Source organism: Stereum hirsutum (assembly GCF_000264905.1).
Source record: "Stereum hirsutum FP-91666 SS1 unplaced genomic scaffold STEHIscaffold_4, whole genome shotgun sequence".
Classification (NCBI taxonomy): domain Eukaryota; kingdom Fungi; phylum Basidiomycota; class Agaricomycetes; order Russulales; family Stereaceae; genus Stereum; species Stereum hirsutum.
Genome location: NW_006763134.1, coordinates 2,135,151 through 2,160,697, shown reverse-complemented (window position 1 = coordinate 2,160,697; position 25,547 = coordinate 2,135,151). Strand labels below are relative to the sequence as shown.

Here is a 25,547-nt window from a genome sequence, read left to right as displayed (position 1 = left end):
AAGCTCTCTCAACACGCTCCCCGGTCGTGTACATAGCAGACGAAGAGCGTCGATGATCGACGGGGGAATAGCTCCATCCCCGTAGCACCGACGAAAGCACATAGTATGCAGCCGGGGTAGAAGAATCTCTTCATCGTTCGCGCCCGTTCCGTCGTCGAGCTCGTCGCTGAAGTCTGGAGACCTGACAAGGTTTTGCTCGCGAAGACATGAGCCTGAGGAACATCAGTCGCTGGGTGTGCGTATTGCATCCCCACCAACCTCCATCAGAACTCTTGGAAAACCCTGACAGGCCCTGAGAAGCCCTGAGCGGCCCTGACGATCCGTTCCGCGAAAGCCCGTGAGGTCTCGAGAGCGCGTCAGGGCCTGTCAGGGCTCTCAGGGCGCGTCAGGACGGACAGGACGATTCTGGTCGTTGTGTGGCACCCAGAATAAACAGAAATTCATTGAAAATAATCGTATTTATATGCGATTTCTGAACAGCACAGACTTTACGAGTACCATGTACTACACTATCTTCGTGGGACACGAACTATGAGACAGCGGAAATCGCTTGTAGTCTACTGGTGTTAGTGGTGGTGGTAGGGAATGGAAGTCAGAATATAAATATGTAGTAAAGTTGAAAGATGTCAAGAGGACGGGCACGTTGCAGACGACAACAGGGATCCCGAGCTTGAAGACTGTGGTGCCATCACCGTCGCTGTCGTCGGGTTAGCAAACGGCCTCGGGTACGATGGTCATAGTTTCTGCTACCACGGCATCTACGAATGTAGAGTACTTGTACTTGTGCATGCGACTACGACTATAGCGGCACCGACGCATGCCTCAGTGATCCCGCCTCTTCAAGATTAAAATTCAGCGACTACACACGGGTGGACGAAGACGTACCCGGCGAGGGCGAGAGCGATTCCATGCTGTTCGATCTTCGGGAAGTCGTTGGCGTCTGTGCGTTCGAAGACGACGTGGACGAGACGGTTGGGGACTGTGGTGCGAGTGGGGGCGCAAGTATTGGCGTTGACGTGGGAGAGGAGAGCGGTAGAGGAGATGGGAGGGCATCTGGAAAGGAGTTTTGGACGGGTAATGGGAGATGGTAATGATGTAGGTTAGATGGGTCATTTGGCGGGTATTTGAGGAGGAAGTGTGGGCGGTGGCGGTGGCGCTAGAGGGGAGATGGGAGACGTAGGATGCGAGGGTGGTTGAAGATATAAGGGGGTGTGCGCCGTCTGCGAGGACGGTCATGCGTCTGCCGCCGTCGCCTGGTAAACGCGTTCCACATAGAACGAGTGTGTGAACAGTGTGGAGACGTCGGTGGCCGCGATGATGAGGTTGTCGGGCTGATGGTCAGATGATACGTACAATGCAATCCATCCAGCTCTCCAGCGAACGACCATTCGACGGCTCAGCAGTCTCGACTACAGTCGCATCAGCTCGTCCAAAAAACAACGAAGACTCATCTATAAGCTCACCAGGAGCATATTGGTCACCACCAAGGAGCGCCGTAATCCGCTGCCCACTGGCGAGCTCGATACTGTGCTTCTCCGTCGGGGAAAACAATCCCTGCAGCATCGCCAACGCCGAATCGAACAAAACACGGCCCTCGCCTCCGTTCTTCACAAGAACATGAATCTGCCCGAGGACGGCTAAGTCGCTTGAATGCCTTTGATCGCATCAGGCAAGGGTCGAAGTAGATGTCGCTGAAAGTTTTTCCCAGGTCGGACGACTGAGCCTACAGAGCGAAATAGGGGATAAGAACGAATGTGCTGGTATGAGCGATTGAAGTCACGGAGAAAATGTCGTGAAATAAAGGCATGCCTCTTCGAGCGGAGTACACTCACAGCGGCAGGAGCACGTTGACGAGGTGCAGGAAGCAGGGTAGGACGAGCTCAGCGACCTGTGGTCGTGACTCGGTAAATTTGGTCCGCGAAAGGACAACGAGTCGTCAAGATTGGAGGTTTGCTGACCGTCACAGTCCACGCTAGCGTCCCACTCCCATCGACGCATGGGCCACACGTCGACGACGTCGCACCCGGCATTGAGAACCCCCTCCCTCACCGCGCTGGCCACCTCCGCATACCACTACCTCCAGAGCACGAATGGCTTCCCCTTCACTGCTGTCCTTCGCTTCTCCCCCGAGATCTCCTCGACCGTGTACACCAGAATTACCTGGTAGTCCAGATCGACCGAGGCGAGCGCATCGACGAGCACGCGGCGACCACCCATGGCCACTTTGAGCGACAACCTTGACTCCAGCTCAAAGATCAGCATCGCCGTGCTCGTCGAATTCGGTTTGAAGAGACTCACATGATGAGTTGCGTACAAAAATCGTGTGTGGTAGGCTAGAGATAAGTACACACAAATGGAATGCGCTGGCGGGTGCTACAGATCCTGAGAGGGCGAAAGAGGGCAAGCCTTCAACTTCGACAACAGACTCTGAAGACTGTTGACGCTTGTTTGTCCTCTGTTCCACTCCTGCGCGTCGGTTGCGCGTCGGTCCTTGTCGCTTTCTTCCTCTTGCTCGCTCTTCTTGCATGCTGTATGATCTGTCCAAATTTACTTTCTGCCTGCTCTGCTAAAGGATATGTGCTACCAACCCTTCCGACGCTGATGGATGCTAGATGGTACGCACATGATTCTCTGCACCACGTACGCGTCTGCAATGCCGACTTCAGTTGCAGCAATCACCACTTCCATCTCTTTCTCCTTCGGAATGTCTGCGAAGAGTATTCGAGACGTAACTTAGTGACGATAAATGAACTAAGAGCCACTCATTGCGGTGGATGGGCGAGGAGGACTCAAAAAGAGATTGCAAAGAGCGAAGGGTGGGAGGCACCATCGGCTGTTGATACCCTAGGTGCGTTTCTAGTTATCATATCTTGTCGCAAGATGTTTTGTTTGTGAGTCTATTCCTCCGTCCGTCTCTTGCCACTGTATTTTTTGATTCTAGATACGTGATCCCCCGCACTTCGTAGCTTCATCAGCTCTTCTACCTCTATTGCCTTCGCAACATATTTACATATCGCTTCCACCTTCACCATCAGTTGGTCTGCCTAATCTCACGTCAACCTAGTTTACCGGTTACTGCAGGCCAGTCAGTCTATTAGAGCGAAGAAGAGTAGTGAGAGTAGGGTCTGAGGCATTTTATTTAGTGTTCGTACTATAGTCTTATAATACAGTGTGTATGGTGCGAAGGATTGTTTTGAACATGAAGGATTCTCAGTGGAGAGGGCAGAACCTCCGTCAACCTCTATACCCAGCCTCGCATGTAGATACGATTATTCTTAATGAATTTCTGTTTATTCTGGGTGCCACACAACGACCAGAATCGTCCTGACCGTCCTGACGCGTCCTGAGAGCCCTGACAGGCCCTGACGCGCTCTCGAGACCTCACGGGCTTTCGCGGAAAGGATCGTCAGGGCCGCTCAGGGCTTCTCAGGGCCTGTCAGGGTTTTCCAAGAGTTCTGATGAATGGCGTACAAATCATTGTACAATCAAGTGGAGCCTCCGATTTTTTCATCCCGCTCCCGCATACTAAGCTGCAGACCTTGTGCAGGCCCGCCACAGCATGAAAATCCTATACTTACGGTGCTGCAGGTGGGTCGGGACTAATACATATGCAGTTCTTGTGCAGTTCAGGCCACCATAGCGAGGTTACAACTTACAAGCTTGAGTTTGAGCCGCCATCTGATAAGTATCTCCGAGAATTTGGCGTGGCGAGTCCTCCTGGTGGCGCTGAGCCACAGGCCGCTGTGGGGTTCGCTTCATGACCACCTTGAAACCCGCCTGGCCTGACTGTGCCAAGTATGGTTTTGCCTCAGACATACCGGCATGCCCTCTGTCTTACAATACTGTACTTTTTCGACCAACTGTTCGCCCGATTAGGAAATTCTTAGGGTTGGGGTTGGCTATGGTGCGCGGGAAGGGTCAGGTAGGATTTCACTCGCGACTCGCGTTTCGTTCGGCCCCCGGCAGACACCGGGACCTATCCGCTGCCTATGAGTTCCATTACAGCATCCTCGACAGTGACTTTGGTATCGAACTAAAGAGGCACGTCCTCGAGCTTGGCACGCATGCGGAAGACCTCGAGCATGTTCCACACTTCCTAGACGAAGTCCTCTTCGTACAACCCAGAGGAGTCCCAGATCAGTCTCATCCCGAAGACTGGAAAGGATATTCATCGTGGGGGCCTGTAGGAGTATATGTCCGTGGACAATCTTTCTCTTTAGCCCTACCTTGGTTGCACTTCTCCATAGTGCCCCTCATCGACGCTTATGCGAACGATCCACGACCGGAAGTCTTCTATGTCACGTTCGACGAGTTCTGGGCGGGTGTAGATGATTACGTCTACGGAGAGCATTTTGCGCGGATATTGGACAGGCCTGAGTCCCCTGGTGCTGTACCAAAGCGACTTGGATACCCTCGGTCCGACGATTCAGATCGACCCTCTGCGGCACGGAATTTTATCCATACATCTAGCCCAATATCAGTCGGCAACGGCGAGTGGTCGGACGACACTGTCTTGGAACTGTTTCTAGGAGCTTTGTCAACAGGGATACCGGGTAAGGTAAGGTAAGTAAGGTAAGGTAGGAGCCTGCAATGTCGGGGCATGCTTTTCGTACGGCCATCAACGAGTTGTGTCCACCGAAGAAGAAAGTGAAGACTCGGAAATCTGCGGTTCAGGTCGTCGAGATTGAGCGCCCTCGGACACCTGCCATGCTCACTCCCATCATTGTCGGCTTCAACTATAGGTCGAAGGCTCGCATGGCACTGAAGTGATGGAATATTCCTCGCTCAGATGTATGCCACAGTCAGACGGTCTCTCGCTCTCAGCGTTGTCGAAGGCTCGCGGTGCTCGCAGACGACAGATCGTCGTGCTCTGATGCTCGCCACAGTCGAAAACTTCACTCACAGACCACAGAAATCCGTTGCCTGATGCATGCCACAGTTAGACGGTCCCTCGCTCTTAGCGTTGTCGAAGGCTCGCGGTGCTCGCAGACGACAGATCGTCGTGCTCAGACGCTCGCCACAGTCGAAAACTTCGCTCACAGACCAAAGACATCCGTTGGGCTTGCGGTCCATCCACCCCTTTGCGGCATTGTCAGACACTGGTTTTTATACCATGTCACAACAGAGTATTGACTTTGGCTCTAGAGAAAAACTAGCTTGCCAGAGGTGCCCTTGGGCAATTAATAGCTCATTGTTAAGATTTTTCTGTCATCCTTGCGAGTGTTGTTGGTGTCGTCCGATGTTGCCCGAGACATCCCGAGACACTCCGGTCCTCACCGTACTCACCGGCCGCCACACAGTTCTTTCAAGGTGGCGTAATTGTGTTGTCATCCTCCAAGACCCACGATTATGGGTGTACACACCATTGAAAATATATCGTTCTCAGCGTCCTCCGAATACAAGGTATGCTTGCAAGTATTGCGAGACTCACAACATATTACCATGAGAGATCCACCAATTTTTCCCAATGGGTTTTTATACGGTCATTGCTCTCTCCGGCTATGTCATGTTGTATGGTCTCGTAGTACTTACAGTAGGTTCTGGAACCCGTGAGAGGCCCGATGTTATCTAGTAGATACAATGATATCACAGTTCATTGTGGGTATCACAGCGGTAAAGGATACCGCGCCGTTTCCGTAGTGTATATTTGTACATGTATTCCTGCGGATAAGGGTATTGGTCCTTAAGGGCCCATTTTGTACCCTGAATAAACTTACCTTACCTTACCTTACCTTACCGGATGTCCTCCCGCTCTCGTTCCCTCGTCAAGTTCCCTCGTACGCCGACATCAGGCAGAGTAAGAGATCAATATCATGATACTCGCCTGTCTCAAAAGAGTCAGTATGCCTTTCTGAATATTTCTGGGATTTATGGTGATTTATAGCAAGAGTGCATATCGTGAGAAAACCCTCGACCTTCCGGCGCGGCGAATGTACAAAGTCGGTGTGGCACCTCTCTGCTACTCCCCTCTTCACCCAGACAGGAACATATTTACCCTTTTCTCTAAGTTAGAGACCTGCAGACAATTTGATCTACCAATCGGCAATGCCAGTAAAAAGACTCCTGTATTCAGAACAATGTGTGATCCCTCCGTTTCGACGAAACACCACGAAAGTCGCCTGGCGCCACACGCCTTCATCGGCTTACACCGAGAGTTATTCCCACACTTGCCTCGAACAGAAAATAACTCAAAAAAAGCTTCAAAATATTCCTCCGTCGTTTCTGGCACCTTCGAAGATGCTGTTATGCCCTCATAATGCTCGCATACTGGATGGCCATTTTTAAAGATGGGAAAGTAGGCTCGCAGCCGTCACCAGGACTCTCGGCCAACATCGACAGCCGGCGGTGGCTGTGGCTTATCGCGAACCGCGCAGCGAAATCCTACCTGACCCTTCCCGCGCACCATAGTTGGCCGATGAACCTCGATTTCTAATCGGAGCTCATCGGCACCCTCAGAATTTCTTGACCCAAGCCTTCGGACTCTTCAAAGTCGTACGTTCGGATGTCCAGACGCACAAGGAAGTCTGAGTGGCAAGCATGACCACTCTCTTATCGACATGCCAGGACGATAAACCTCTTAGAGGTAGGAGGTAGTAAGGAAGCGACTTATTCAATTATAAGTAGTTGGTCGGCGTAGCGTGCACAAGGTTTGAGGTCTGTGTCCTCGTGTACTGTAGTTTTTCGACCAACTGTTTGTCACGCGTCACGCCGACTGCGTCGACGAACAGATTTGGTCCCGGCGTCACGCATACAAAGGGGTTCACGAACAGAAAATCGTGACCGATTTGCGCGCAAAATCGTTAAAAATGCAATTTTTGGGCCAAATGCGAGCAATTTCGCCTGTTCATCACGCGTGGCCCACCTGAACGAACCGTGGCCCAGCGGTGGTCACGGCTGACATAATTCTCCCACGAACACTTGGTCGAAAAAGTACAGTAACTTCACCCGTAGTCGCATCGAAGACATGGATGATATCCTATGCGATGAGGGGGAACCTTCAATTGGAGCATATCCACACCTTCATACTACTGGACAAGTCAAGGACATACCTTAGTAAGACGCATTGTCTAATATCAGAAGTACTATTGAAAACATACATGAGCGAAACTAAACATATGGGGTTGATCATAGTCTGAAACTTGCATGTAGTCGGACATTGTCGGAATTGAGCTTATAGTAGGGCATATGGCGCTCTTCTCCAGATACTCAGACTTCCCGCTTTACAGCAGTACTTGTTCACAGCATCGATGGAAGACGTCAACCGAACGCCACAGATAGCAGGTTGCAAGTTGACCAATTGCACAAGATGCAAAGTGTCAGTCTAGAAATGCGAAGCTGATAGATCTGTATATTATGGTGATCGATAAGAAAACAGAGCGCTCCGCGATGGAAGGATACTGCATAACACAATAAATAAAGTGCAAACGAGATGAATAAATTGAATACTTAGTAGCCGTGTCTGGACCAGAGAGCAACTGAGATCGGTATGACCTGTGACATATGTGGAAGAGTTCGATGGTAGGCTGCACAAAGTGTATGTGCCAAATCGCACCCGCTGAAACTCGAGGCCGTAACCGTGCATGGCAGTCGAAGTTATGTCTGTCTGATATAACTGCCCCATGCAGCCCGATATGCACCATGTCGAGGTCACTTGTGCGTCACGGTCAGATCTCCTGAGCGGTACGAGAAATATAGTCCCAAAAGCAAACAGAACATCTCGGTTAGTATCATGATTAGGAAGGAATTTTTCTTCGGCGGCTACGCTAGTAGAAGCAAAAGCCTTGGAAGTTCCTGTGGCTGTCGTAGACGGGGTGTACTATTGTGTGGTTGATGGCTGATATAAGTGGGTCGTCTATCTTAGGTCTACCAGTGATTAGGGATTCATAGATGAATGGGGCAGTAGCGGCGAAAGAGAGACACTGAGCACCATAGGGAAACTGAATTCCCCATTCATTGATTCGTCCACACTCTAGCGCATGACCGAAAAGCGAGAGTTTTGCTGATCATGAAAACCAAAATGAGTCCGAGGACCTGTAGGTAGATAGGAAGACGAACGATACCACTGTGTTGAGGCATTGTTTGACTGGTTTTCATTGCTAGGATCCCGGCCTAGTTCAAGTTGGCAGAGGGTGAAACCTGAGATTGACGAGATTAGACCGGCTGTAAGTAGATGTTGCGAGTACGGCGGCAGTCTACTCGGAACTTCCGGAGAGCGGCCCATCTTACGTGATATACTTACCCTGCTATAGAAAATGGTTACTGGCTGTCTGGCACTCGCAGCGAAAGAGTCTCAAGAAATATCGGTGCGTGAAAGGCACATTAGATCCGTGGATCTCGTCTTAGATGTCGATATCCACGGCGCGTATTCGGATTACGAAGGGTGTCATAGAGAGGCTGAGCGCAATATGACAAGAGCGGGAAATGCTCAGATATACGCCGACTACAAAAGGCATAATATGCGCTTACAACAGCCTGTGCCGCTTGGGCGCCGTAACGTCGAATGATCGGGGCACGGTATGTAAGATGATGGTCCAGGTATTACGAGGTCAACAAGCGCACAAATACGAAAGGAAGTGGTTGTAGTCACAACTGCCATTGCTTTGCAGATTGGGGAGCAGGAATCAAGAGAAAACGCACCATAAGTTACGGGTGCATCCCCCTCAGGCTCCGCTTCTAGTAACCTTCCCTTCGCCTCGGATCCGTCAAGGAACGCGAGGCATCCTTTGGCGAGCAGTTCGAGATATTGATGTGTAAATGTACCCATCCATATTGCATTTCATGTGGCTTAGTACGTCGGGCGAACGCAAGGCGAACGGGTGGCGACTCCGGCGACGTTGGCTAACTCTGGACGATATATTAGTACGCGTGTTTACTGCGCAAGTTCTACGGAAATCGAGCGCGCACCGAAATGCACACTGGAATTCGAGCTCCGCATGAACTTCTTTCGGGCGCGTACGCTCGTCGCTTTCTAGACGCAACAGCTTCCGTCTCGCAGGCTCGACTGAGCTCCTGCAGCACAAACCTGACCGTGGCTGTCACGGTATGGAGAGGGAGAGATACCACCGCCACAATATCAAAACACAAGCCTACTACTTCCCACTCCTATCAGCATGCAGTCGCCAGACAGCAAAAGCGCGTAGCTGAAGGCCCTAGCGCTCCTACTTCAACAACAGCACATCACAGTCTATCCCTGTATCCCCCGCAGCCTTCGGAGTACACATCCTCATCCTTTGACAGCGGAATATAAATACCTCTGGGGCACGATAACTAACTTGCGCTGCTAATGCCCAACGCAACTTTCCATGGCTGAGTTGCGACGACGTACGCGCGATGGAAAAGAGGATATATCGTCCTCAAAAGCGAAGCCTGATAACCCAGCTTTCCCTGGAATCACAACTTAGTCTCGACTCAAGCCCTCTGGTGACACGAGCCTTGGAGGAGGAGCATTCGCAAGCGCTTGCGTATTCTGGTTGAGGTCAGAGTTTTCCTTTCCTGGTTCAAACGTTCAACTTGCCCCAAACGGAACCTAAGCGTTCTCATTGCTTCCCGTAAAGGCTGTAATGTCCGATTGTTAGCAATGGAATGCTCTACTTCTATACACGCCCATGTCATCTCGGCAGTATGGTGGCTAAGTGTCATTCTAGTCAATCATTCTTCTACTATCGCCATGTCATTCCTCATGCTATGTCTCGTACGGACATTTTCTGCCCCTGCCGCTGCATACCGTGATGTCGATTAGCTCATCGATATGCTACAGCCCCGTAAGGATAGGCTTTCCCAGTCCCATTATTCCATATTGATCTGCTATAAGAACCCGACCTCTGCACCTTCACTTGCCGCACTTCAGATTCACCTCTTCACCAAACATCCCATATATGAGCCTGTCGAAGGTTGGGATTCATACGGAATTTTATATCACTCATTATCCTTGATTACTTTATGTTTTTTTAGAGCGAGAGGCGCCGCGCTCGCCGCCAACGGGAGCAGAACAAGGACCCCTCTCTTCCACACCCTGAGCGGGATTCCTCATACCCTGAGACCGAGCAAAAATCAGCAGGTGCCACTCACGAGAACAAGCCCACTGGTCGCATCGTTGATGGTCCATCATGGGCAGAGATAGCTGCGAAACGTCTGTTCATAGTTTCAGTCAATAAAATGATTATTAGCGGCGCACCACTGACTCTATACCGTTTCAAGCTCACATAGGTAACGCTGTACTGCACGTCTCAACCAAAACTCTACATCCAGGCGGTAGCCCCCAGAGTAAGTTATTTTCTCACGAAAGCTCCACAAAACTCCAACATATTCATTCTGTTGTCTCTTTCTAGAGCCTTGTCCCACTCAGGAGACAACCCTCCCTATAAGACGTACTCTCGGACGGACTAAAAGCAATTCCAATCCTGCTCACTCGTACTCGGCACCACAAGGTACAAAACCTAGCTTGAACCGACACTTTGATAGGATTCCTTACCTCCGTATTTAACCTCAGCGCCTACTACCCTTCCCAAACACGACGCTCATGACATACCAGCGACTCCACTGGCATCTCCAAGTAATGAGAGTGTTTCCACTCTCGTAGAACCCTCGTCCGCGGACAACAAGCCGGGCCCGGATCGTGCGATAGGAGAAGTTAAGGCCGACATTCCATTGACCAGATGGCCCTCAAAAGGGAGATTCCACCGGCTAACCCTTCAACTTCCAATCGATCCTGGAAATGGTGAGATCAAACCGGTCACAATACAGTACTCCTTCTGCGTGAGTCACCGTCCGGAACTTGCACGATATCCGTTATCTGATAATGAAATTTCAATTAATCATGACTCAGTTCGTGAAAAAATACGGCAACAGATACCAAGTTGAAATTGACAACTTCACCGTACTGACGCGGAAGAACGTTCGGTGTGTTACATCCTACGGAGAGTTAGGGTTCTCGGGTCCGCATCTCCACACTCCCGCATAGTAAGTCATAGATCTGAATGGCTTGCATTTTCTGATGTCGAATGCTACAGTCTGCACAGAAATAATGGACCGCCTGGCGTTCAGCAAAAGACAACGGAGGAACACGAATACACCAGAGACCGCCATGCTTCCGTCGAACTCGGTGTGCACCCTATGTTGTCTATGGGTATTGGTGATACAGACAGAATAGGGACGGCTATTGAACGTAAAGAGGTTAAGGTACTTACATCAACGATTTCCCCTGGATTCAATTTTGTTTCTCATATTGATCTCGCTCTCAGCCTGCAAGTGACTGGATAGTCGAGCATAGCCCTGGCTACGCTAATGTGAAGGGCGGTGGGCTCAGCATCACGTCCCCATCATGTGCCCTGAAGTATGCCCGCAATCATGAGGAAGGAGATTTCTCAGTGTCCATGGCGATGGAGGTTGTCCCCGAGAGTACATTTGGAAGTCGTCTCGTATGTATCCCAGCCTTGCATTTAGTATTGAACTCACAGCAACGACCTTCCCATCATATAGTCATCAAAGTTGTCTTTTATCTTTCGAAATCAGCTTAACTTGACCTTCCCCCATGTCGGTGCAACACCCACAAAACAGTGTGGCCTGATTCTTTCATTGTCTGTGAGTATAATGAGTCCTTACCGCGGCTTTCACCACTTGCAGCAAAACAGGACTGAATATTGTGTGCTCCATGCAGCATCATATTTCTGACATTCGTGGAGAGGAACCATCTATGATCGCACTCGCTGGAAAAAGTCCAATCACCGCCGGGAACTATTGGCCACAAATGGATCACTGTGAGCAACTTCAGCACCAGATTGCAACGTTGTCCACCTCACACACCCATATTCCATGATTGATTTTTCGAAATGCCACCAGCTATAGAAGATCAATCGAAGGTGGCCGCCCTCGCGCTATCTCTCGGAACATGTCTACCTCCTCGAAGACAGAACCCTCCTCGTGCTTTCCGTTTCCGAGGTTCGCCCAAATCGACCCAGGACACTCCCAAGTTCAATGTCAAGCCTATCCAATTCTCAGAGCATGTGGTCCACGGCAGGTGGGGTACGAATATCACCCATCTACGAGAGCCTCTTTGGCGAAAGTTGCGGGAGGACCTAAGTCCTGCAGATGGGGAACCACCCGTCTACAACTTGGACTGGGGGGTCTCAACCAAAGTAACCCACATTTTATAACCGTTTTCTTTGGACACACCGTATATAATTTGCCGCATTCGTTAGTGACACCGAAGTATGATTATATGCAACGAGAACTGTTGAGACATGATATGTGATGACTCTGTCAGACCTCATCATGCAACTTTAAGCCATACTTAGTAGACCACATCGGATTTCGAATTTCGGATGACTGACCGCAGTTAGTTATACGCCACTCGGTTCCACCAGACAACCTCGGATGACTTCGCCATAATAAGAGCGCACTAAAAACTGATTATCTCCACTTTGAGAAGTCTTATGAACTGGTCTAGCTTGGTATAATCATAGGCTATCAGCTCGACTAAGTTTCGCGCCAATGTCGAGTAATATTTCGTCACCATACTATATTAAACTTGTTATCCCTCGACTATCCCTGCATTGTGCGTGCGACTCTGACCCCATCCAAGTTGTTATCTACATGGTCTAACAGCTACGCGGCAACCTGACTATCAACTTCATCCGCTCGCCGATTCTCAACGTCGATATCGGGAAAACCGTCAGAGTGATTAAATGACAATGCTCTGTCAGCAAGCAATCCCACCCTAGAATCCCCCCTGCTACGGAATCCTTTCTCCTTGCTGTTCCCCTCGTCACTATAGACCTCGGGCACCAACTCCGGAGTACTCAGAACCTCATTCTGTACATCGATCCTCTCCATCGCGTGCTCTGGGATTGACGAGGCGGATGCGTACGATCCTACGGCAGCCGCATCCGACTCGTCAATCCCATTTTCATTCGCACCGTTGAAGAGGTCGTCGTTTTCCTGAAGTCTGTTGAGCAGCTTGAGGGAGATGGACGAGTGCTCTCCCCGGACGAGAGGAAGGTTGAGCTCAAGCTATATCTTAAAATGATGACTCCATGGCAGAAGACTGGTCTGAATCTCGGAAGCATCCATAGTATCCGTCACGTTAACGAGCGTGGGAGATGAGAGGTGGCGGTAGCTGCGTTCAAACTGACGACTAGATTGGAGGTGGGTTATCAGGCAGCCCCGAATTGAGTTGTGGAAATGACGATATTTCAGGGGCATGATGCCGTGAGGGAGGTGACGGGCTAACACTTCGAAGAGTAGCAGGAATGTGTCTCGGTAAATGTCGTCCGGGTACTTGCTAACTTCGATGCAGCATTCCAGGAGTAACAGAACATCTAAGCCGGCCTGTAAGTCATGATATCCTGTGAAAGAGCAAGGTATGGATCCTTACCGCGAGATAATGTACCAGATCCTGAATGGGGAAGCGTAGCCCAGAAAGCAGAGAACAATCTGCTGCATGATAGCTCTATGTCCTTCGCAGGCGCATCGGAGGACCTATCTCGAATGAAGGTGGCAAGCGCGTAGAAGTATTGCTGTCCGATTCCAGTGGCCTGCATTGGGGTGGATGTTTGACATCTGTCGTACATGCGAGAGGCCAAGTCGATGAAATGGTATGGAGACAATCGTATACGCCTGTCAGGCGTTTTGTTGTGCGTCCAATAGAGAGATAACCCTATGATGCGAGCAAATCTCCTGGAAAAGCGGGTCTCGCGCTCCCATTCATCGTCTCGAGAATTTTCGATAGAGGTATCGCGGAGGCAGAGCAGTACGCAGAGACATAGAGTGGACATCCCTGCCTGTCCTCGATGGGAATGTATAACGTTGAAAAGGGTTGAATACTCTCTTTCCACATTATGATGCGGTCCTGTGTCTGGCCCGAATAGCTTATCATAGCAAGTCGCTAGGTCCATCCGAGCCTCTTGGCATAGGAGCGCGAAGACCAAAGGTGTACAAGTCCAATTCGTTTCGTCGCCGTCGCTCCCTTTGAGGTCTACGAAACATGGAATGACGCATTCCAATCCTGATAAATCTGTGCTCTTCCTGAATAGCGAGAGCAGGACTTGGAACTCTCGAGGGAGAGCCCATGGTTGCTAGATAATAGCACCAGGCTAGTCAGACAGGTTAAGATGATGGCAGTGAGTATCGCATAACGTACCATGCTACTGTTGATTGCGTGCCAATGATTACCATCGATAAATTCCATAAGTGTCTTCCAGGACACTATATGCTTCGGTGAGTTGGAAGGGAGCTGTACGACACTTGGTAGATGATTTCGAAGTGGCGTAAGATTCAAAACGGGACTAGTGATGTAAATGCAGATAAAAGCCACGAACGACAAGCTAAGAAGAAAGACTTGACATATAACTGCAGTAAGAGACGAGAAGAGATGAAGAAATATAGGCAAGGTCAAGCAAAGATATACGGCTAATAACTGAAGAATGACGAAATCGGATTGGGGCGATAGTAAAATGAGTAATCCCGTGATGAAAGTGAAAATGGATATGACCAGGAACACACGAGGCCACTGTGCACTGGTGACCATCAAGTCCTGACGCTCGGGTGTCAAAGCTAGGAGTCTCTCCAACTTTTTACGCGGAGATGTGGGATCATAAGCCCAGTAGAAACCCAATGCGGAGCGGTACCACAATATGGCGATGCAATGCAGAGCAGCAGTAATGCCCCACAGCAAGCTCAGAGTCCAGAGAACACCCACGATGTTTACATTTTCGACGTCCTCAACGGTAGGAGATGCTTGAGTCGTGGAGTTTATGAAGCCAGTGCTAACGCGGAAAGACTCGAGCTGTTGAGAGATGTGATGCAGATAGTTGCTTGTGGCAGCAGCCTCGTCAGGTCCAAACGGATAGATCAAGATGAGGAAGGGTGTGACCACGGCTGAAAATAAACCGGCCTGATTTACATATTATAACTCCTTAACGATTTAGTAACGCCTCAGAGCAAAGGAAAGAGCCTACATAGACGAGGAGGAAATTCAGTTCGCTTTCATTCCTTTGTCGGTCTTGTTCTCTCTCGTCCTGGATAATGGTGTAAAAAGCCCTCCACGCATCGCTGATTTTCGCGTCGACCGCATGCCCATCCCTACTTTCGGGCTGTGTGATGTCGCCTCCCTGATGACCATCCAGAAAAAAGAATTGAGCATACCAGACCTGATAGTTTGTGGTTCTTTACTAACCTGAGAGACGCTACCAAGCTCGATCTCACTAGACATGGTCTAACACGTTGTATAAGGCGAGAGCGTAGATGTTGTGAGGGTGGGAGAAGTTCAGGACCTCAGCTAGCTACGAGGGGGTAGGAGACTGGAGGGATGAGCCGTACGATGGGACCAAAAGCATTTATAGTAGACACACGGCTGCGTTGTGAGTGCCACGATGTTCAAGGGCGTCACATCGGATAGTTCTGTACCCGAGATGACATGAGCATGCTTCAGGAATGACCATTGCACAGCGCTTATGATGGTGAGTCCTATGAGCTGCCCAACCGCATGAGGAGCACGTCGGTCTACATGGAAGTTTATGCTATTGGCAAAGGAGGAAATGGCGGAAAGGAATGAGGAATTTTGAGCATGGATACCACATAAAGGGATTGGAAGCTGAAGACGCTGTGGTGACCACTGGGTTAGTGGAGATGGTGAATGCCATGCAAATAGATCACTAGCAGTGCAAAGCTCTCCATGAACGGGATCAAGGCGGGATTCAAGAAGTCGGGCTATATCGGATAGCAGTGTGGTTGCTGCGTGGCCCAGATTAAAACACCTACTCATGCGCCACAATGTATATTCTTGAAATACGTCTTTCACTGATGGACGTTGTGGGGCCAAGACATATATGCATTCAAGGTCCGACGACGAGCAAAGTCAGTGTTGTCGCTATCTTGACAGAAGCGTCGTATGACCATGAGCGAATAAAGTAGGCCGTGCAAATCAGCCTCGCTCGCAAGGCATGGGCGACCGCCGCATTGAAAGTTCTTGTGCCGCGCATTTGGCGGCTACCGCGGAAAGATTATACGCTCAAAAGTGACGACGAAGGGATGGCGACAAATACAACACGGCCGCTATGAATTCGGTAAAGACGTACACACTGGCTTCAACAAATAACTTCTTCGCTTGTGGGACCCTGGCCAGCGCCTTCACCACGACTTGTTCGTCCAGTTGTCAAAACCCAGATCCACACCTATACCACAAAGACACAAGATGTCAGCATCCACAGCTGAAACTGGTCGAAAGCTGTCAGAGATCGAACTAGATCCAACAACGTACCCCAAGGCGGCATGACCATCCGCTTTTGCTTCCCTGCAGCGGCAAGTCCGTCCAGCAGGGCGATGTCCTCCTTGGTGAGAAGCTTGGATGCTTTGACGGATCCTTCTATGTTTTGCCTGATGCGGCCTTCGTTGAGCGAACGGGTGACGACCACGATGTCTTTCGCCACTACGAGTGCCACACATCGCCAGACCACAGGGTTCCGCGCGCTCAGTCAGAAAATAGAACAATCATCGAGGCAGAAAGTGAGCGGGAACGCACCCAACCACCCCAAAAGTACCTCTGCCCCGCTGATCCCCTTCTCCCCAGCAATCTTCTGCACATCCTCATCCTTGATCAACGGACTCCCATTGCTCCCGAGCGGGCTGTATGCCTGAGGCACGATCCCCTTCTCTTTGCAATACGCAACCAGCGCGAGATCGGGGTTGTAGACGTGCAGTTCGAGTTGGTTGGTTGCGGGGATGGTAGAGACATGCGGGAGGAAGGAGGAGAGGGTGGGGATCGAGAAGTTGGAGACGCCGATGGAGCGTATTTTGCCTGGTTTGGTGGGGAGAAGGTAAGTATAAGATGAGGAGAAGGAGGAGGGAAGGATGACCTTTCTTGACGAGGGCTTCCATTTGCTTCCAGGTGTCTTTGATGTCCCAGTTGGCGTCGATATCGCGAGATCCGTCCGGACGTTTGGGGATGAAACCGTCGTTGCCATTCGGGTTCAATGGGATGGGCCAGTGCATCAGATACACTATGCAAGAGTGTTCTCCTTAGCAAAGGTGTCGATAACAGTGAAAAAATAGGGGAAGACGTACGATCAAGGTAATCAGTCCCGAGAGCGGTAAGAGTCTGGTCGAGAGCTTCCTCGACGCGACTGTGCCACGTCCCCCAGAGCTTGCTCGTGATCTACATCATCGCCACCAACCAAAAGAGTAAGTGATTGGATCTCATGGAGCCCGTTTGCGAAGATGGGGTCAATGCAACCGATACTCACGAACAACTCCTCACGCTTGATCCCACTCTTCTTGATGCCCTCCCCGACACCCTTTTCGTTCATATATCCCCACGCACAGTCGATGTGTCTGTAGCCGGCCTCAGTAATAGCGTATGAGACCGTCCTGGTCACGTCCTCTTCCGAGACTTGCCATGTTCCTGACAGGTGCGATCGAATATATAAACATGACTTGCTAAATCGACAAAAGCTCGAAGTAGACATACCGTAGGCAACAATAGGGATATCGTACCCAGAGTTCAACTTGATCGTAGGAGCAGCCATATCTAATGATTATGCAACGTAGTTCTCAAAGCTGGAGACCGTGATGGGACAGAAGAAAGTCGATGACTCGGATGTCGTTCCCAGTCGAAGATACCCGAGCTTTATATGCATTTCTCTCCTGAGCTATGATGCCATTCTGTCATGGGTAGTAAGTTATCCGGACTTGTGTGAAAGCAACCCATGACCTCAAGCAAACAATCCGAGGGAAGGCGCAACAAGACGGTCCGACGACGAGACAGGACAAAACGAAGACTTTCATCGATGACGGTCTCTGCTTTGGCTATCCGGCCGGGCCGGGAAAGTTGAGCCGGTCCGATTTCCGAAGACGCGTTCTTGGTAACGTCAAGACTTCTTTCCTCCGCCAGCGGAAGGGGCACACAAAGAGACTGAGGGACGAGCATAATAATTTGAAAAATGGTTTCGATAAATCTATGAGAACATCTAGAACGTAGGTATTTATGCATTATTCTGTGAGGTGTGATAGAGGCCAGGTCGTCCTAGCGTAAATAGTTAGTAGTGCTCGTAAGTATAGAGTACAACACTGGTTCGGACTCTGCTGAATTATTGATCGTTAATAGAGATGAGTGGTGGTTGGCCAGAATGGATGAAGTATTCTGATAAGAGACAGTGTCAAAAGGATTTAAATATAGCTCAGCCAAAGCGCGACGCTCATGATTGATGGCGGCTTCACCACGACTTCGCCGTCCAGTTGTCGAACCCGAGATCAACACCTAAACATGAGGGAAGTTGAGAATATGCATAAAGTTGAACCAAATCCACCGTTAACCCTCGTCTGTGAAAGGGTGCAAGTGAAGTACAGGTGGACATGCTTACCCCAAGGCGGCATCACGACCCTCTGCTGCTTACCCTCTTCGGCAGCAATCCCGTCCAGCACTGCGATATCTTCTGCAGTGAGCGCGTTCGACGCTTTTACGAACCCGTCGATGTGTTTACCGATATTCGATTGGTTGAGAGAGAGCGTTACGGCAATGATGTTTTTGGCCACTCAGAATGCGCCTTCGGTAAGAAGAAATCGAGAAACGAACAATAAGAAAAAATGATCATATAAACTTACCCAGCCACCCAAATATGACATCAACCCCGCGCAACCCTCTCTCCTTCGCTATCCTCTGCGCCTCCTCGTCCTCAACTAACGCATTCTCATCACTATTCATCGCGCTGTATCCCATCACCGCCATCCCATTTTCCTTGCAGTAAGATACGAGAGCATGATCTGGATTATATATATGCAGCTCGACCTGGTGGACTGCGGGAGGGATGGTAGTATGAGGGAGGAAAGACGAGAGGATGGGGATAGAGAAGTTCGCAGTTCCGATTGAGCGGATTTTTCCTGGCAATAGAGATGGGAAATGGCATCGTCAGTTATGGAAGGTAGATTCAAGCTTGTTCTTCGTCTCAACCTTTCCTGACGAGCTCTTCCATCTGTTTCCAAGTATCCATGATATCCCAATTGGTGATAACATCGCGCGAACCGTCCGGACACTTGGGAAGATAATCGTCGTTTCCGTTCGGGTTGAGGGTAACGGGCCAGTGGATGAGGTATACTGAGTCGTACCATATGATAGTCAGAATGCGACACTGGTTATGCCATGAGAAATAGAGACGTACAGTCGAGATAATCTGTTCCGAGCGCGGCGAGCGTCTGGCCGAGGGACTCTTCGACGCGATTGTGGTATGTGCCCCACACTTTGCTTGTGATCTGAGTAATTCATTTCGAGTCGTGTAGTAAGCGCCTGGCCAGGAGCACAGAAAAATATGAACTAAGCAGAGGCACTCACGAACAACTCCTCACGTTTGATACCACTCCTCTTGATACCCTCCCCAACAGCCTTCTCGTTCAAATACCCCCAAGCACAGTCGATATGTCGATAGCCTCCTTCTTTGATAGCGTATGTGACAGCCTTGGAGATATCGGCTTGGGGAACCTCCGGGCCCCATGTTCCTGTGAAAAGTGCGTGACGTAGAGCATCCGCTGGGTCAGGCCTGGTCTTATAACGGTTGGGGTGTATTTTGAACGTACCGAATGCGATCGTGGGTATGTCGTAGCCGGAGTTTAGCTTCAATGTAGGCGTCGTCATCGGAGAGTAGAAGTCTAGGACAATACGATGGTCTGCGTAGTGAGAGACTGGCGGTACGACCAGGAATGTGCTCGTATAAGTACACTGGGACAATGACTCGGATGAGAAGTTCGATGACCCACGTCACGCGTGTGCACATAGGTGCACATACCCTCCGATCAACGAGCTGAGTTTATCGGAGCCGAGACAAGAACGGGAGATCTAGGATCACAGAGGGTCATCAAAGCTATTTCTGCTCACTCAAGTGGACGAGTACGAGTCATTTCAGCCGTAAAAAGAGTTCGGCGAGATCCCATTCTTACTAAGGCCCCCTTCGGCAGCCAGGCTTGGGTTGGCTTAGGTTGGGTTGGGCTCGGCCAGGATAGTGACCGGCCGGGACCGCATCTTGTCACCGGGTTACCTCTCCGTGACAACGCAGATTAACAACGGTCCGTATCGAGCCGAGTCCATCGTACCTCACGTCTCTGCTGTTCACTCGACGATGACGACGACAACATTATCGTTGAATGAGGTCCACGCCTCCAATTGAGGTGGGGCAAATTACGTGGAGGTCTGATCATTTATCTCTTCATTAATCTGATTTTATTGTGAGTAACTCAGCGACTGCCTTGCTAGCGTCCCAGACATGTTGGGTGTGTGTGGACTGTTGCGGGCAGAGTCCGGACGACCTCGGAAAAAGCATCATGTCACGTCGGACAGATCTGTGGAAGGGTAACGAAGGACCCGATGTTCCGACGGGAGGAGTGACCGAGGCCCACTTGGGCTCCCACGCGAAATGGCGGGGCAACCCAACCCAACTCAACCCAAGCCTGGCTGCCGAAGGGGGCCTAAGGGTGCCTAGAAGAACGCATGGACCAACATTGTGAATCGGCCAGCCGAACGTCCTCAGCAGCTGGATGCTTCAGCACGCAAACCTGTTTGCATGAACCAAGGGAGCTTGGGACGCCTCGTCCAAGTCATCATTCTTCCTTGAGCGATGTTTAGGATCCATAGAAGTTCGGCGGACCGAAAGGCGATACGAATCAAGGAAACAAGTGCGAAGATGGATATAGGGCCTCGGAGACGGGTCCTTTCTGTACGCACAGAAGATGAGATAAGTTTTAAACTGAGTCGGCATTATTCAGGATGATTGTATATCTGGTTCGGCAAAAAGTTTGGACCGAGCAGTTCGTGTCTTTGAAGAGCACTGAAAGCAGAAAAGCAGATAGACTGGTGGCATGCCACAGCCGACGACTATAATAACCACAAATCAGAGTGGAAGTTGAATAGTAAGCTGCTCCTGCAAGAATCCAAACATAGAGGTCGACCGAAAAAAAAACACGAAGAAAACACGAACGACTCGGAGATTGGCAGGGATGACGTGACGTCACGCGTTTGCGCGCTTGTCACAGCGCGTTGAGTGGTTTAGCGTGAGAGCGTGTTTTGTCGTGTCGCTTTCCTCGAGCTAGTGTTGCCGCGAGGCGAGGTAATCTCGAGGCACCTTCACCTCACCTTGATCCGAGAGCATGACGTAAGAAGGCGAGGCAAGGCAAAGCGCCACCCGAGGTCACCTCGAGCGAAATCAAGGTGATCATCTTCCGCCATACCTCGAACATGTGATCAGAACGCGTCAAAGCGCGTACTTGCTGCAGTTGCTTCTCTCTGTCCTCTCGTTCGTATTACCTGGAAGAAAAAGCACTTATCTGGGTGTGGTATGTCTCGTCGGACCATAGCATTCGCATTTACATGATCCGACACCGGCATCCACTACGTTGCTCCATCGGCAGCTGTGCATATTCATTTCCAAGTGCATTTGACTCGATTTTCTTCATGCCCGAGTCCTCATGTGCTTGTACACAGAACAATGCTCAGTAATATATTCTCTCTTCTTCTGTGGCATTCGAAGGATTGCCTGCTTGATGATAAATCTGAAAATGACTCGTCTCCAACTCTCTGTGTATAAAAGCTCGTTGTACCCACCCAGCGAAACTGGCAGGTATCTTCTTCTGAGCGTCATGTCCGACAACGCCATGCATTCCCTTTGTGCCCACTGTCAACGATCATCACAAGAATGCCGGTGTTGGGAGACGCCTCCGGGAGTTCATGGGGTTGACTTACCGTCCGAAACCGGTGAGTGCCAGTGGTCTTTTATTCGAGTGTGTGCATGGACACTATGAGTTGACACGCCATATCTTTCAGTTCCCGAATCACACGAAAGTAGTAAGTTTCTAATTCCCATATTGTATTCCCCTCTCATAAGTTATTGATATTGACAAAAGTCTAGATCTCTTTCCAGCTCAGTTGTTGGGGACAGTCATGCAGATGGCGCGATCATTGGCTGCTTCTCAGGTTGAAGAAGAGCGACGGCGAGATGCTGCAGCTCGAAAAGAAGCTGGGAATCAAGGTAAGCATTGTGTATGGCTGGCTATACCAGTGATACTTTCACATTTATTGATGATATTTTCGCTGAAAAACCAGCATCGGCTACAGCCTCGAAGAAAGCACCACGAAAACGTGCTGCAAACACCGCTACAAGTGTTCGCAAGAAGCAGAAAACCAACGGGGAAGTAATTTCTGACTCCTTGCACCTTCCTCACCCTGCGGTGTTCGGCGTTGGGCCATCAGCACCAGCACCTGCTACATCATTATCCGAGACAGGTTCATCCACCGGACGCCCTGCTCCCTCTCGGCCTGTATATTCATCACTTGTTCGCAAATCGACGAGGCTCGATGCTTCAAAACGCGGTGCATCGGATGTTTGGTGGTTCATGTACAACTTGGACGGTGCGACGAAGGAATCTCCGGTACCAATCCACGACGAACTCAAAAGACAGCCACATAACCGCTGCAAACCGAGCTCGAAAACCGTTCCCTTTCTTGCATGTCGTTTTTGTCCGAGCTGGTAAGTTCCAGTGTCCGGCCATCTGCAGGTTCGTATCATATCGTCAGACTCATCTTTTTTTCTCTCATAGCTCTCGAAAGTGGAAGAATTCGGAAGGTATGCAAGTTACTATCCGAGAACACCTGGTTAAGTACCACTATTCGGCGTGGCGTGAGGAGGTCATCAGGAATGAGCTCAAAGGATATGAGAATCTGTGTGGCCCAACGTCGCCCACTTCTACCGCTTCGAAGAACGCTAAGACTTCGCGTCCGAAGTCTTATCCTCCAGGCTCATTCACGCTGGACGGCTTCATTCTCAGGCTAGTACGATGGCTTGTGGTGGACGATCAGGTAAGTTTGATTCTGTGCGTACGTGGCACTTATGTATAGCTCATGAGCGTCGTTTAAGGCTCCCAATGTCGTTGACTCTCCAGAGCTTCGGGATTTATTCCTGTATCTAAACGCGAGTCTTCGAGATCGGGACATTCCGAAACGCACTAGGATCATCAAGCTGATCTTCGTTCGCTTCGAAGTCGAGTACACGAAGATGGTAGAAGAATTCAAGGTATGTACCCTTCGTTGTCTCTTTCTGTCTAATGTCAAGTCTCTTGTATTTTCTTTGGCTAATGGCCTCTTATTGTAGAACTCACTCGGCAGAATCTCTTTTACTTCAGACGTTTGGACGGATCCCGACTTAACACCATACATGGCGATGACGGGGCATGCCGCGGTCAAGGATTCGAAAGGCCAACTCGTCATTCGAAGCCGGCTTGTTGCTTTTCGTCACTTACCAGGGAGCCATACCGGTGAACATATTGCGAACAACTTCCTACAGGTTGTTCGTGAGTTGGAAGCTATACACAAGGTTTGCCATCTCTTTCTCCCAGCTCTCTATCCACTCCGCACTGACATTACGGTCCTCAGATAGGGGTGGTTACGTTGGATAATGCATCCAACAACGATACCATGATGGCGTCTCTGGAGATCCAGCTAAGGCGACTCGGTATTTCCATTCGATAAAGAAGGCAATCGAATTCGGTATGTTAGTCTATAAAAAAGTTACATGATTACTTATACTATGATACAGGTGCTTCCCCCATGTCGTGAATATCGCCGTACAAACTGCGTTGAAGACCCTGTCCGCCTCTTCAGCCGAAACGTCAACCGACACGGAAAGTCTCGAAGATCAAGGTTCCGTACTTCTGCCACTTGACATCTCGCACATCGCAGATTCGGGATACGCGCAAGCACTATCTCGCGACCCGATTCAGCTCTTGCGCTCCCTCATCAACGACTGTCGTGCCTCCAGCCAACGGAGAGAAGACTTCCTCGCCACCATAGATGAAGGAAATCGGTCACACGCATGGGCGGAAGGGAAGGAGTTGCCTGTCGCCGAGCTTTTGAGGGATATGGAAGTTCGGTGGTCGTCAACATACCTTATGATCGACCGCGCTCTCGAGCTTTATCAGGTGTGTCTTCCACATCATTCTCTTCTACTCTAGTTATTCAATAGAGAACACTAGGCTATCGATTGTTTCCTCAATAAATCCAAACAGCGCGACATCTCATGTTACAACCTCACCTCAGACGACCTCAGAGTACTCGCTGACATCCGGGATTTTCTCGCTATCCCTCACGATGTTCAGCAATTGCTATCCAATGAGAAGACACCAACTCTTCCGAATGTTCTTCCCGCTTACGAAGAACTTTTGAGCATGTTGAAAGACTCCGTCGACGACTTCCCTCACCTCTCTCAAGCGATCGAAGCTGCCGTCTCAAAAATTGAGGAGTATGTTGGGAAAGCCCGTAAAACTCGTGCATATGCACTTGCGATCGGTAAGCATTTCAGTCGCTTGTGATGAATACACCGAATGACCTTGTAACTGACATTCGAATGCCAGCTATAAATCCCACAACGAAGTTGAAGTGGATTTCTGAACATTGGAGCGCGGGGGATGCACTTCAAGCGGAGAAATGGTTAAAGGAGTCGGTATGTTCGTGCTCCTGGAATAGTTCAATATAATGTTTAGCTCATGCTAGTCTTGTTACCCGATCACGCGTCTAGATGCTTGAGTACAAGACTTCACTCCGCCAGACAGGCGCCACCTCCAACTCGTCCTCACATGAAGACATATCTATTGAATCTCCCACTCGTGCCTCAAGAATAACCCCTACGAGACATCGAGCCTCCCGACCTCCCGAGAGCGTTGCATCGGGCATGTTACAGTTGAAAGCACGACGTGACGCTCGGCGTTCATCTTCGCAGAGCATCCCAGGCTCCGTAGCCGGTTCAGCTTCTAGCCAAAGAATGGAGTCTTTCGATGACTATATGGCATCGGTTACTCCTTCTCGCTCACATACACCGCTCACAGATGCCGAACGCGCTGCTCGTGCAGAGGAGACAGAGCGTAAGGCTCGAGAAGCGGATGAGGCTGTCGTTGAGGCTGAGTTTGCGCGATGGAAGGCACACGGTGTCATTGAAGATGCCGAAATGCTCAAGACGTTCGACCTACTTCGTTTTTGGACGGTAAGCTTCCTGGTCAATCATTAACCTTCCTGTGATTATTTGTGTTGACACCTCGCAGGACAACGAGTACAATTTCTCACTCATGTACCGGGTCGCCGTCGATGTACTTCCCATGCAAGCATCATCGGTACCCTGTGAGCGTGTCTTCTCGTCCAGCAAGTTGACAACCACAGCGCGCCGAAATAAGCTCTCGCCGGCATTGGTCGAGGTTCTTCAAATTCTCAAGTACATCTTCAAGCAGGAGCGATTAGACTTCTCAGGAAGCTGGGCTGCAACGGAGGCAGACATGCTGGCAGCTGATCGTATCCCGTCTGGGGATGCAAAGTCTGTGCCGACTACTGTCACAGAGAAACTGACGAACTGCAAGCCTCAGCAGATCACCGATATTCTCGGTGCGATCGAGGTCATAGTTGATGATGTTGATTCGGAGTGGGAAGACGGTGCATAGGAACATATTACACTCTCGTTACACTACTTACAAACTACTTATTGGTCAAATTCTAATGGACTTCATATGTTTCGTTGTGTTCTATGAATTGTGGC

At 50.1% G+C, this 25,547-nt stretch overlaps 8 protein-coding genes across 8 annotated transcripts; 5 read left to right on the top strand and 3 right to left on the bottom strand.

Moving 5' to 3' along the window:
- Positions 1-730: 730 nt before the first annotated feature.
- On the top strand, positions 731-1,091 carry STEHIDRAFT_154953 (uncharacterized protein; the record flags this gene model as incomplete). Its single annotated transcript, XM_007302076.1, has 2 exons — positions 731-771; positions 827-1,091. 2 exons carry the CDS (start codon positions 731-733, stop codon positions 1,089-1,091), a joined length of 306 nt encoding a protein of 101 aa, XP_007302138.1.
- Positions 1,092-3,901: 2,810 nt separating this feature from the next.
- On the top strand, positions 3,902-4,567 carry STEHIDRAFT_109504 (uncharacterized protein; the record flags this gene model as incomplete). The annotated part of the gene is made up of 1 exon (XM_007302075.1): positions 3,902-4,567. The coding sequence occupies one exon, from the start codon at positions 3,902-3,904 to the stop codon at positions 4,565-4,567; it is 666 nt and encodes a 221-aa protein (XP_007302137.1).
- Positions 4,568-9,875: 5,308 nt separating this feature from the next.
- Positions 9,876-12,152, top strand: STEHIDRAFT_109503 (uncharacterized protein; the record flags this gene model as incomplete). The annotated part of the gene is made up of 11 exons (XM_007302074.1): positions 9,876-9,890; positions 9,952-10,129; positions 10,198-10,263; positions 10,329-10,427; positions 10,490-10,755; positions 10,826-10,899; positions 11,019-11,178; positions 11,241-11,417; positions 11,512-11,580; positions 11,657-11,756; positions 11,839-12,152. 11 exons carry the CDS (start codon positions 9,876-9,878, stop codon positions 12,150-12,152), a joined length of 1,518 nt encoding a protein of 505 aa, XP_007302136.1.
- A 451-nt stretch (positions 12,153-12,603) lies between these two features.
- On the bottom strand, positions 12,604-15,208 carry STEHIDRAFT_154949 (uncharacterized protein; the record flags this gene model as incomplete). The annotated part of the gene is made up of 4 exons (XM_007302073.1): positions 12,604-13,008; positions 14,405-14,890; positions 14,955-15,107; positions 15,173-15,208. The coding sequence occupies 4 exons, from the start codon at positions 15,206-15,208 to the stop codon at positions 12,604-12,606; spliced, it is 1,080 nt and encodes a 359-aa protein (XP_007302135.1).
- A 771-nt stretch (positions 15,209-15,979) lies between these two features.
- On the bottom strand, positions 15,980-17,733 carry STEHIDRAFT_119957 (Aldo/keto reductase). The gene is made up of 7 exons (XM_007302072.1): positions 17,462-17,733; positions 17,238-17,395; positions 17,059-17,149; positions 16,851-16,994; positions 16,517-16,792; positions 16,256-16,423; positions 15,980-16,169 (listed from the first exon to the last, which is right to left on the bottom strand). The coding sequence occupies exons 1-7, from the start codon at positions 17,517-17,519 to the stop codon at positions 16,126-16,128; spliced, it is 939 nt and encodes a 312-aa protein (XP_007302134.1). The 5' UTR covers positions 17,520-17,733; the 3' UTR covers positions 15,980-16,125.
- Positions 17,734-18,206: 473 nt separating this feature from the next.
- STEHIDRAFT_109500 (Aldo/keto reductase) lies at positions 18,207-19,618 on the bottom strand (the record flags this gene model as incomplete). Its single annotated transcript, XM_007302071.1, has 7 exons — positions 18,207-18,250; positions 18,387-18,524; positions 18,595-18,870; positions 18,941-19,084; positions 19,149-19,239; positions 19,319-19,482; positions 19,561-19,618. 7 exons carry the CDS (start codon positions 19,616-19,618, stop codon positions 18,207-18,209), a joined length of 915 nt encoding a protein of 304 aa, XP_007302133.1.
- A 3,635-nt stretch (positions 19,619-23,253) lies between these two features.
- Positions 23,254-24,318, top strand: STEHIDRAFT_76210 (uncharacterized protein; the record flags this gene model as incomplete). The annotated part of the gene is made up of 5 exons (XM_007301564.1): positions 23,254-23,342; positions 23,402-23,515; positions 23,565-23,653; positions 23,726-23,946; positions 24,001-24,318. Coding segments are annotated over exons 4-5 (378 nt in total), but the record flags the coding sequence as incomplete, so codon positions are not given.
- Positions 24,319-25,086: 768 nt separating this feature from the next.
- On the top strand, positions 25,087-25,293 carry STEHIDRAFT_26255 (uncharacterized protein; the record flags this gene model as incomplete). Its single annotated transcript, XM_007301406.1, has 1 exon — positions 25,087-25,293. A coding segment is annotated over one exon (207 nt), but the record flags the coding sequence as incomplete, so codon positions are not given.
- Positions 25,294-25,547: the final 254 nt, after the last annotated feature.

Excerpts from the sequence above, each read along its gene's own strand:
- STEHIDRAFT_119957 (XM_007302072.1), bottom strand. The coding sequence starts at position 17,519 with ATGGCTGCTCCTACGATCAAGTTGAACTCTGGGTACGATATCCCTATT. Across the intron at positions 17,150-17,237 it reads TCAAGCGTGAGGAGTTGTTC|ATCACGAGCAAGCTCTGGGG; the intron begins GTGAGTATCGGT and ends GCGATGATGTAG. Across the intron at positions 16,170-16,255 it reads GATGGTCATGCCGCCTTGGG|GTGTGGATCTGGGTTTTGAC; the intron begins GTACGTTGTTGG and ends TTTGTGGTATAG.